Below are 12,276 nucleotides of genomic sequence, written 5' to 3'. Positions count from 1 at the left end.
AGACTTCTCCCTTGCAAGATTGCTGTCAGGGTAAGAAAAAGTGCTTGTTTCATGGTGGGTTTTCAGTAAAGGGCTTGCTTCTAGGTCCTGGCTCCTTTGCTTCTTCATCCTTTTTCCCTATGACCCAGCCTCTGTTTACAATTCCACCTTTCCCTGTGCCTTGTTCCTTCTCTAGCTTGAAATATCCCTCCACTTTTCCACTCAACCCAGGTGCTTCCTACTGTTTTTGTCATTGCTCTTCTGCTTGTAGTGTAATGAAACGCCTCCACAGAGCCATTCTGGCCAGCCGGACCTGGCCCCCAGACCACCTGTCCCTGGGCGGCCACCCACTCGCCTCCTCCTGCACCATTTTCAACTATGCCTCTGATCCCATTCCAGCTCAGCTTGAAATGTAACCACTGAACTCTGGACCCTATTCCTGGTCTCCTGGACCCTGGAATGACTCTGTTCTCCACTGCTGCTGATGTGGTCCTGAACTTGCAAGGTACCTCCTGGCTGCCAGCTCCCCTGTCACATACCAGCCGGATGCCTGGCCTTTGCCTGCTCTGTCCTCCAGCTACACTGACTGCTGGCTGTTAGTTGGGTTCCAGCACCCACGAGTAGTCCTACTGCATCTGCTTCCCCAGAAGGCTCCCTCCATTCTGGCCTGAGCTCCTAAATTTCCCATGCTCCTTAGTGATAAAAACCTTCAACAAAGAAAACAATCATCGTTTCAAATTCCAAGATGGACTTTCTCATTAAGACCACAGGTTTACAGTGGATGGTGCAGAAGATCAGAGCACACAAGGGGACTAACCTGGCTCCATGGCAGCACGTCCTGAAGAGTCAGCAGTGTCCGTGGGCCATCCGATCCTGGAGGGTGGGGCGGAGTCCTTTCTGTTGAAGCAGAGAACACAGGTGCAGCTGAGAGAGGTGGCAAGATGCCCTTGACCCTTTCTCACAGGTCTCTCCCCTGAAGTCATTGCAAACACACAGCACTGGGAAGATGGGGCTTGTTCCTGGTCCTTTGGCCATGCAGAGAAGTGGGGTCCCAAATACCCTGCGAACCCCATGCAAACTTCTTCCATGCAGCCTTCCTGGGAGGCTCTGGTGAGTCTTTCTCTGTTCTCCCTTCTCATCTTATGTGTATTTCCTCAAGCCAATCAAACCATTCAAAGGCAGGGACTGCAAGTCAGTCCTCTTTACAACTGAGGTGCCCAGCAAGGGCTTAGAGCAGAGTAGAAACTGAGTGTTTTGTGAAGAAGGATTGATTGTCTGCTGTGGTGGGTGGGGTGGAGGGTGGGAGTCAGGGGATGGAGCTTATGGCTGACGCATGGTCCCTGCAGCAATTCTGTCATTGATTCAGGAAAACACTGAATCTCTTTGAGCCTCCATGTCCTGCCCTATAAAATGGGCTGATCATCCCTGTGCTATGCCATGTGGGAGTGTTGGGAGTCACCTGGGTGGATTCCTTACACAAAAGAGTTCTGGTTCTGGACCTCTTGCTTACTGCGCTGCAACCTCTAGCAAATCTGTTCCCCTCTTTGAGACTCTGTTTCCTCATCTGAAAGAGGAAAACCCTGAACTAGATGACATGTGAGGTACTTTCTGCCCCTGAATTTTATGACATTGAATTTGTTTCATCTCCAATCTCCAGTACCTACAGAGATGCCTGTACACAATAAAGCTTTGTGAAATGAATGAAGAAAATCCTGTCCCATTCAAAGAAAGGGGAGGGGAGGCTCAAAGGTTTTAAGTCATTTGCTTTGGTCACTGCAGGAGGAGGAACAGGGATCTGAACACAGATCCTCACAGATTCAAGACCTGGGTACTTTGCTCGGCACCAATGGCCACACTTACACACTAGAAACACCACAAAATGTCTTTTTATGTAAAAGACCCACTAGGCTAAAAAACAAGGCATGACGGATATATCCAGGCATCTAAAGCAAAAAGTCATTATTTGAGAAAATCCCTGAAGACATGTTTGCCAAATATACCAAAGATCCTAGCTAAGAGACATTATTATGTATTATAAAGTGAGGAATTACTGGTAATTTCCATTAACAATGAATTTCTGCAAAGTGTGAAATTTTTCTAGCTTTATCTGCATTTAATATATTTCTTTATGGGAAATTCTTGTTATTCTAAAAAAAAAGTAACTGTATTAGGGCAGGAACAGTCACTGGGGTCTGCTCAAGGGCAGAGTACCCCTTCTCCAGCCTGGAGGTGGGCAGGCATGGAGGCAGGCTCCTGAACACCCCCAGGGTAGAAGACCTGACAGCCAATACAGGATTAACCAAAGTTTGGAGGTAAACCTAGAAAAGTCCTAAATCATACCATATTTGTTAAAATAAAAAAATAGTATGTTAACATAGGGTAGGACTATCATTTTATGCATGTTGAGTAAGAAATAATGGCTATTGTGCTCCTAATTTCTATTTACCATGTATTGTTTATTACAAGTTTACCCTCTAATGTTTCAGAGATCAGCAGGAACTTGCTTTGCTGAAACTAGGGGTGCTTTCTCTTGTGCCTGGGCCTCTGCCCAGGAGGACTTTAGGGCTCAGAGCTGTTGGCTATGCCCCCAACGATCCTGCTGGGGCCTGCTCCCATGCAGGGATTTGGATGAAACACTCAGGGTCTTCCTCAAGCCCTCTCCCTTGTCCAGGTGATAATATTCCACTCTGCTGCCACAGCTGGGGCTTTAGACCCATGTCTGTGCCTTCTGATCTCTCCCCTCTTGAAGAAGCAGTAGAACTGCAGTTTTATGTTTTTCCATCCTCATCTTTGCCAAGACTTCAGGGAAAACCTCTTCTCTTTTCTTTCCATTTATTTCCTTTTCAATTGATATCCTGGAATTCCCTCTTTTTTACAGGTCCTCCAAAAAGCTTCACAATGACTGTTCATAAAGTCAAACTACTCAGGGGCTGACCAAATGTTTTCCGAGTATTTATATACCAGTATTTCTGTGGAGGGGACAACCAGTTAGGAAAGGTGTGCAGCATTCACTCATTCACTTGCTCACTCATTCATTCACATACTGTGTGTTAGGCGGTGTATAGGATATACTGAGAACTCAAGCAAATCCTGCCCTCAGGATTTGCCAGCATAGGCTGGCAGAGAAAATAAGATATGGCTATCACAATTATAATGCCTGGCAGTTTTGTAAGAGAGAAACAAATAAAACTCAGGGAGAAAACCAAGGGATGGAGAGGTCATCCTGGCTGACAAATCAGGAAGCACTTACTGGACAACATGTCAGTTCAGCTCAGTCTTGCACCGGAGACAGTGTCAAGGGGGTGGCACAGGGACAGGGCAGCATGCTCCATATGAGGGAGGAAGGCATGGGAGCGGAAAGCATGACAAAGGAGTGCATAGCTCACCTTTCCAGAGTGTGGGCTGTGTAGGGGGAAGCGGAGGATATTGTACCCAACAGGTGGTGTGGGCCCTAAGAGACAGGGCCCTGAATGCCAGCCTAGAGAAGATGGCCATTATTCAGTCATTAATAGGGAGCCACCAAGGGCTTTTGAGCATAGATGTGACACAGTCAGAGATCAGCTATAGGATGATGAATTTGGCAAGCCTGGCACAGAATGAATACTAAGGGTTGGTGCTTAGAATAGAAGCTCCTAGTTGTATGCCAAGCATTGGGCAGAGCATTAGCTGTTGGTACATATTTGATTTCATCTAGCCTTCTAGGCAACTACAAGAGACAAGCATTATCCTTCTATATGTGCAGATCAGGAAAGGAGGCTTTGGGAAACTTAAGCTACCTGCCCCTAATCCCCCACCTAGGAAGTGGTGGAGACAAGATCTGAACCCTGTTCTCCCTTGTTCCAGGAGAGTCACAAAACATGCTTTGACACTGTGCGTGACACCTGTCTGCCTGACACTGTCAGTACACCTTCCACTCCTGGTGTACCGCTACACCTACCCTAGGGTGGGTGGAAGTGTGATCATTTTCTGGACTGTATTTCAAGAGGTCAGTTGGAATTACATGCAGAGTGTCTTCTGTCAGCCTTCCCTAAAGTGACCACACATCAAGGAGCTAAGACAATGCATTGAGTTGGGTATCGAACAATGTGGACTTGGGTCTTCTGCAGAGAATTTCAAGGGTAGCAGGACACCACCCTCCTTCCCTGTTGGAAATGCTTGCTTCTGTCTTTCCCTTCTCAGCTAGGGTGTGTTAACAGGAGCATTGGACCCAGGAGCCCAGGGGAACACATGCTGCATGTGAAGACTCTGTTTCCTCATTGACATTCGAGTGTTTCTATGCTTTGGGCTGACTTCATTCTTTGGGGAAATTGTCCAGAGGACTCTGTGCCCTTAAACTGGATGGTCACACCTGCTGCAGCCCAGAAATGATAATCATGAATGACTCCTATCCAAACACCCGCTTTAAAACTTGGTTTGTTCAAGGGGAACAAATATGCCTCATTCTAAACACAAGGCACAGTGACAGCTGTGCTATACACTTAACAAGAGGGTGCAAATTTCTTAGTGGTGCCCTGCCAAGGGCAGCGACTTTGGAAGCAGATAGAATAGGCCTGACTCACAGTCTCTCCAGTGACCAGCTATGCAGCCTTGGGCAAGTTACTTACTTCTTAAATTTCTTCACTATTACATGAAAATGATAATACGGGATTAGAAAGAGTGTTAGATCCTTATACATACATAAGAATGTATAATAGTTTCACTTCCAGCCAAGACAGAGGCTTAGGTAGATACATTGTGCCTCCTTGCACAACCAAAAGAAGGACAACAACAAATTTAAAAACAAAAAACAACCAGAACTGCCCAAAAATTGAACTGTATGGAACTCTGACAACCAGGGAGTTAAAGAAGAAACATTTACCCAGACTGGTAGGAGGGGTGGAGATGGGCAGCCAGGAGGAAAAGACTTGTGGCAAAGTGGTGGCTGGTGGACTGCAGTGGGCAAGGAGGCAGGTGGTGGAGCAGATGGTCCCACATTTCTGTGCGGATAAACCAGGAGGAGGAACTGGGGAGTCCGACAGACTGCACAACCCAGAGTTCCAGTGCAGGGAAATAAAGCCTCAAAACCTCTGACTGAAAAAAAAAACTGTGGGGATTGAGTCTGGGGGAGAGACTCTCAGCCTCACAAGAGAGTTTGTTGGAGAGACCCACAGGGTCCTAGAACGTACACAAAACCACCCACCCTGGAATCAGCACCAGAAGGGCGTAATTTGCTTGTGGGTAGTGGGGGAAGTGACTGACAGCCAGCAGAGAACTGAACAAGATCATTGTTCCCTCTCAGACCCCTCCCCCACATACAGAGCCACAGGGCAACAACGTGGGCTGCCCTGTCCTAGTGAATACCTAAATATCCACCCCTTACAATGTAAACAGGCATGCTGAGACAAAAAAAAAAGTGGCTCAAATGAAAGAACAGATCAAACCTCCAGAAAATATATAACTAAGTGATGCAGAGATAGCCAACCAATCAGATACAGAGTTCAAAACACTGGTAATCAGGATGCTCACAGAAATGGTTGAGTATGGTCACAAAATAGAAGAAAAAGTGAAGGCTATGAAAAGTGAAATAAAGGAAAAAGTATAGTGACCTGACAGTGAAGGGAAGGAAACCAGGATTCAAATCAATGGTTTTCAGCGGAAGGAAGAAATAAACATTGAACCAGAAAGAAATGAAGAAACAAGAATTCAAAAAAAAAAAAATGAGCAGAGGCTTAGGAACCTCTGGGGCAATTCCAATTGTTCCAACATCCAAATCATAAGGGTGCCAGAAAGAGAAGAGCAAGAGCAAGAAATGGAAAACTTATTTGAAAAAATAATGAAGGAAAACTTCCCCAATCTGGCAAAGGAAATAGACTTTTAGGAAGTCCAGGAAGCCCAGAGAGTCCCAAAGAAGTTGGACCCAAGGAAGCACACACCAAGGCACTTCATAGTTACATTAGCCAAGATTAAAGATAAGGAGAGATTCTTAAAAGCAGCAAGAGAAAAGGAGGCAGTTGCCTACAAAGGAGTTCCCATCAGACTGTCAGCTGATTTCTCAGAAGAAACCTTACAAGCAAGAAGGGGCTGGAAAGAAGTATTCAAAGTCATGAAAGGCAAGGACCTACATCCAAGATTACTCTATCCAGCAAAGCTACCATTTAGAATGGAAGGGCAGATAAAGTGCTTCCCAGATAAGGTCAAGTTAAAGGAGTTCATCATCACCAAGCCCTTATTATATGAAACGTTAAAGAGACTTATCTAAGAAAAAGAAGGTCAAAACTATGAACAGTAAAATGACAACAAACTCACAACTATCAACAGCCGAATCTAACAACAAAACCAAAACCAAAAATGAACTAAGGACATAACTAGAACAGGAACAGAACCACAGAAATGGAGATCACATGGAGAGTTATCAGCGGGGAAGAGGAGGAGGGGAATGGAGGAGAGGGTACAGGGAATAAGGAGCATAAATGGTAGGTAGAAAATACATGGTGGGGGGGTAGTTAAAAATAGTGTAGGAAATATAGAAGCCGAGGAACTTATATGTACGACCCATGGACATGAACTAAGTAGAGGGGGATGCAGATGGGAGGGGATGTGCCGGGCAGAGGGAAATAAAGGGGGTGGGGGAATGAGACAACTGTAATGGCATAATCAAAGAAATATTGTTAAAAATAATAATAATTAAAGAATGTATAATAGTTTCTTCTTATTTTTTTTATGTTCAACATTCTAGGCATTGCTCTCACAGGGAGTTTACTGTCCTTACAAAGTTACCAATTAAAAAATGGATTTGAGAAAAAGATGCTGAAATGAGAGCAAGTTGTCCATAGCTGTGATCTAAGGCTTACTACCAGTGTCTTACAATAATTATTTGTCAGCATGTCTCTCTTCCACCAGACAGAGCTCCTTGCGATGGTGTGCCCACTGGATCTCCAGCTCCCAGCATGTAGTTGTCCCTTTCTACCTTAGTTACCTTATTCTGAGCTCCAAGCAAAACCACAGAGCCTGCAATTCTTTTGGGGTTTTATTCCCCCAGCCCGGTTTAAAGAGTGACTTTTAAGCAACACCTTCAAGAGCACATCCAATCCTCTAAAAGCCATCTCATTATCGAGTAATCATTAGGACGGAATACTTCACCTTGTTATTCTGTTAAAAGCTTTGGTTTCTAATCCAAAGTCAATTATATGGGCCAGCATATCCAATAACATCTTAATAATGCCAAGCCTCCCAGGTCTCTGGACACACTCAGACCAGGTTGAGAGGTCTGGGGTCTAACAGGATACTGAAACAGCATGTGGCAGAGGGGGAAAATTGAAGCATCAAAAACTGGATTTGAATCCTGGCTTGTGCAGATGTGACAACCTTGCAGAGTGTCTAGGGCTGAGATGGATGCTCAGGAAAGGTTAACTCCCCTCTGTTGCTCTGACTCCAGAGAAAAGCAAAGCCATAAAACTCGTTGCAAGTAAAGAGGGAGAGAAGAGAAGGGAGAGAAGAGAAGGAAGATTCACCACATTCCTGAGTCCATTTAGAATATGGATTTTTAAAAAGCTTTCCTCCCTGCAGACTGAAGGAAGCAGGTTATTTCATTTTAATTATGGCAGCTGCAGCTGCTGCTTGTGAACTCAAAGACCAATTTTCCGATTAAAAAGAAAAAAACCACATGCACACACAAACACAAACTCACTGAAAGAATCAACTACATAACATAGACGGACACCTCCTTGAGAGAGCGTCAAGGACGGTGGGGCAATCTGGAACATCCTGTTGGAGACCCTCAGATCCAGAGGGGCAATCCGGGGTGTGCTCACCTCACTTCTCCCTGCACCTCACTTCCTTTCTGTCCCCCAATATCCAAGACCAGCCCGTGAGCCACACAGTGTAATAGAACATTTCCTGCTGAGCAGCTGCACAGTTTGAATGCACACCAGGGGAAATAAAGGCAGCAGATGGTTTTATGTCATCTTCCTATGAACCTTTAACTGGGCATCCTCCTTCACGAAGGCCTAAGAGTTTGGTTTTTTTTACAGGTTTTCTGCAGTCTGGAGAGCCAGCCCCAGCCAACCCTGTCATGATAAGGTTCTGCTATGCATAGAGCTTGTTTGCCATTTTCTTGCCCACAGCTGTATCAGGGTTCTTCTCACTGCTCTCTCTGGTGGTTCCTCCTGCGTGTACTCACAAGTGATTCTCAATGTTAGTATGGCAAGCAGTGGCTCATGAATCCTGCACAAGTGACCTGCCCAAATCGGCACCGCATGTCAAGTGGTCTTGGAAAGGACTGAGGATCCGTGCTATTGCAGGGCCATTTGACAGAAGGTTGAGTGGAACAGGCGGGAGCATCAGCAGCTGAGTCCAGTCACTAGATGCTGGGCTCTCACAGAGAAAGACCATGACTGTGAAGACGGGTGAGAACTCTGCCTATAAGACAGGGCAGGAAAGGAAGCAGCAGGAAAGGAAGCACAGGTGAGGAGTAACTGGTTCTCAAACAGTCACAAGTGCTGGAAAGCTACCTGATGAGGTTAGTGGTAGATCTGTGGTATTTGGGGGGGTGTTCCCAATTTTCTGAAACTTGTTTTAATTTAACCAATGTTCACCTTTAAGCCTTTCAAGCACACCATCAAAAATTCTGGGATTTGAATGTATAGCATGAACATAAATTCTTGTTCTCAACCACCCGATTGCTCCCAGGTCTCCATGTCTTTGCTCACTGTCACAGTCAGCCTGCAAAGCCTCCCCTCCCTTCACATCCACCAGCCCCTCCTCTTCCTGGGGAGGATGGTGCAGGTGTCAGCATTTCCACGATGCCATCTCTGCAGTACCAGTCACAACTGCACTCCCAAGCCAGAGTCACCACGTCTGATTGATTCTACCACCAGCTCCTGGGAGATCTCGGCACAGGCCCAATGCTCTTCAGTTCCTTTCTTCAAATCACCACACGGTCAGTGCTATTCCTAAAATGCAGACCTGACCCTGCTCTCCCTGGCTTGAATCCCTTTTTGGTCCCCACTGACTTTGGGACAAAATCAGAACTCCTCCCTAGAGCAAGCAGTTGCCTTTGCAGCCCAGCCCCCGCCCCTCTCCCCTCTGACCCTCCATGCTCCAGCCAGACCCAGGTGTTTTTAACACTCGTTTCCCTGCTGCCCTTTTCCTGGCCTGGGAGGCCCCAGGAGTGCTCGCTCATGAGTTTGCTGGGCAGCACCTCGTTTTATCTGGGGAAGCGCCTCCCTGACTCTGGGAACCACTTTTTCCACTGCTCCCAGCATGTGGGTTGGGAGAGTCATCAGTGCAATTTGGCAACTATTTCTGGCTTTCTGCCTTCCAGGCACAGGTGGGATGGCACACCCTGACAAGGGCCATGTCACTAATTAGAGCCCGTGGGCTGTGAGCAGAAATGCACCACTTCCAGGTGGAAGATTTAATTACTGCTGCAGGACCCTCTAGAGCTCCCTTTCACACCGGCAGGGTGACTGGCAGCGGGATAGTTTGTCAGCCTGGACTCTGGGGGGCTATGAGAACCCCTCCCCGCTTCCACCCCGCTGCCCAGAGTGGACATGGACTATGAGGGAGAACAAACCCTTTGTTGTTACAAGCCACCACGATTTGGGAGTGATTTGTACCCGACACTAATTAGCTGATCTGACAGATACGTGGGTCCTATGAGAACTGGCACATCCTCAAAGGACCCTGCCTCCTTGGCCATCGTTGACTGGCTCTGGGCTGGGCACCCTAATAAAACCAGTCAATCAGCCTAATGACCCCTGGAAGCTGGTGGGGACAGCAAAATCTGTTCAAAATTGAACAGTTTTGAAAACACAAAGTGCAATAGAATGTAGCCTCTAGTAGGGGAAGACTATAAGATGCAAAACCTTAAGAGCCATTGGTGGCCATGTAGGTATTATGGGTTGAATTGTGTCCTCCAAAAATGGTATGTTGGGGTCCTAACCCCCAGGACCTCAGAATGGGACCTAATTTGGAGACGGGGCTTTCATAGAGTCAACCACATTAAAATGAGGTCACTGGGGCTAAGCCCTAATCCAATGAAATCCTTATATGAAGGGGAACATTGGCCATAGAGACAGACACGCACATGGAGAGAACACTGTGAAGATCCGTTGTGCTGCCATAAGCCTGGGAGCCACCAAGCTTGGAGAAGGGCCTTCAGAGGAAGCTGGGCCCTGCCCCCACCCAGATCCTGGACTTTTAGTTTCCAGAACCGAGACAATGAAGTTCTGTTGTTCAAGGCTCCCAGTGTGTGGTGCTTGGTTACAGCAGCCCTAGCAGACTAATACCGTGGGGAAAACTGGTTTTCGGTGAGAGAGAAAGAGGCTCACAAGCATAAGAGAAGCAAGCCACAGCAGCAAAAAGACAGAACATTTAAACAGAAGAGAATTAAACCCCTGATCCCAATCCCACTGCATCTCTGCTTTTTCTCTGGCTGGAAAGTTCAACAAGGTAGAATTTTATGAGGCTTTAGTAAAAGTCCCTCTGTTGTAAGTTAATTCTGAGGTCTCTGTCACTTTGAACCAACAGTCCTAACCAACAGAGTTATTAATATTTAATGATTATCATTAAGGTTAAGAAAAGGTGAGTGGCTTCAGCTGATGCTGAATTTCCCAGACTGGTGACTGACAGACAAGAAAGCCCACTGCTTCCCAATGCTGTCCAAACATGTCCCAGGAAGAGACAGGGTCCCCTCCTGTCTGGGTGCAGCAGCCTTCACACATTCATGCACTTGAATCCTCCTGGTGTTTTCTTTAATCCGGTAACAGCCCGAATAAAATCGGAAAAGGATTTTCTCCTGCTCAGTTATGCCTTTCTTCCCAATCCAAACACAACTGCATGTCTGGCCCCTTGAAATACTCCAAAACAAAGCAAGTCCAGCCCAAATCCCCCCTCTCATTTCATGTGTTCTTGGCTGCACACACTTAGGGGCCTTTGTTTCTTCTGCAGTGCCCTTGGACTCTTCCTGTCCACATTCCCCTCTGTCTGAGCTCCCACGCCAAAAACAAGCTGGCAGACGAGGAGAGAGGCCATCTGAGGGAGGCCAGACTGGAAAGGATTAACCATCTCAGACAAGAGCTGGAGGTCCCCTGAAGCAACCACCAGCCCTCTGGAATAACCTCGGAACACAGGCCCTCACGGGCAGAATTTGGCTGGAGAGCAGGGTGTGCATTATGGGTTTGGTCTTATAGAGTAGGAGATAGTGGTTCAAGGTAGCTGAGTCTCTGGGGCTGTCACCATTGCAAGAATGCGCAAAAACATTCCACCTTGAAGATCCTACAAAAGAACAGAGATGCTGCTCCCCTCTGAAGGACCAGGGACAGCACTTATTCACATGAGTGGGACTGGATGACTACAGATATTACAGAGGTCACCGTCCCTGCCCAGTGTGCAGGAGGATTCCCGATTCCCTTCATTTGTTCTGTCCAGGAGATCACATACAAATATGACGCCTATATCAAGCTGCCAGCTATCTTGGTCAGAGACATTGTAAGAGTACATTTCTGGAATGGGTGGGGGTGGCGGGGGTGAGAAAGCCAAATGGATGCCATCCCCCACACTTGCTTCTCTGTCTCACAGAGAACTGAGATGCTCACGCTCCCTTGCTCACCAGCTTTGGAACAGGTATGTTTCACAAATGGAAGACCATGGCAAAAGATTGGAGATGAGAAGAAGAGAGAGGTCACAATATCTCTCCCTCTCTGGCTTGTCTTAGACAGCATCACTGGCAGTGGCCACATAAACTCTGTGGCTTCATGTCCCTACATAATGGTTCTAGCTTGTGCTGGGCTGTCCCAGCTTCTGGGCTGTAGAAACATCACCTCCCCTCATGGCTCCTTGCATCTAGGAGTGACAGTGCTTCCCTGGTGTTGCTGACCACTGGGCTGCTTCAGAGATCTTAGCTGTTGCCTCAACAGCGTGACCAAGTCCCTTCATTCAAGTCCCTCTGTTGAAAGACAGAGTGGTTTCTGTTTTCCTGCCTAGACTCTGACTGACAGTGGTGCTGAGAAAGAATCTGCAGGTGGAAATGCCACTCTGCAGCCCCTGGCACAGTGCTTGGGCTGGGGTAGGGGGCCATTGCAGAAATGATCATGGCAGTCAAGTGGGAGGGAATAAGGAATAGACAGGGCACCTGTGAGTCGATGGGAAGGTTGGGGAGCAGCCCTGGAAGGAGAAGGGTAGGGACACACAGTCAGGTCTCTGTTTTTTTTCTCCCATGAGTCTACCTAGCTGGAATGTGACTTCTTGTGTTGGTAGTTAAACCAATGATTGTGAAAAGCCAATCATCAATGCAGGAGATGCCAAGGAGCAAAGTTG

At 46.9% G+C, this 12,276-nt stretch overlaps 1 protein-coding gene across 6 annotated transcripts in view; it reads right to left on the bottom strand.

Moving 5' to 3' along the window:
- The window catches only part of TENM4 (teneurin transmembrane protein 4), a 736,252-nt gene that overhangs the window by 504,363 nt on the left and 219,613 nt on the right, over positions 1-12,276 (bottom strand). For all 6 annotated transcript variants that reach the window (XM_036028749.1, XM_028514477.2, XM_036028750.1 and 3 more), the window contains exon 3: positions 797-876. Coding sequence is in view for 5 of the 6 variants with exons in the window: in XM_028514477.2 (XP_028370278.1) it covers positions 797-806 (10 nt within the window). In the remaining variant the exon portion in view is untranslated. The remainder of the gene's footprint in view (positions 1-796; positions 877-12,276) is intronic.

Source organism: Phyllostomus discolor, chromosome 6 (assembly GCF_004126475.2).
Source record: "Phyllostomus discolor isolate MPI-MPIP mPhyDis1 chromosome 6, mPhyDis1.pri.v3, whole genome shotgun sequence".
NCBI lineage: Eukaryota > Metazoa > Chordata > Mammalia > Chiroptera > Phyllostomidae > Phyllostomus > Phyllostomus discolor.
The sequence above is the reverse complement of the archived record's forward strand: the minus strand, read 5'-3'. Positions and strand labels throughout refer to the sequence as shown.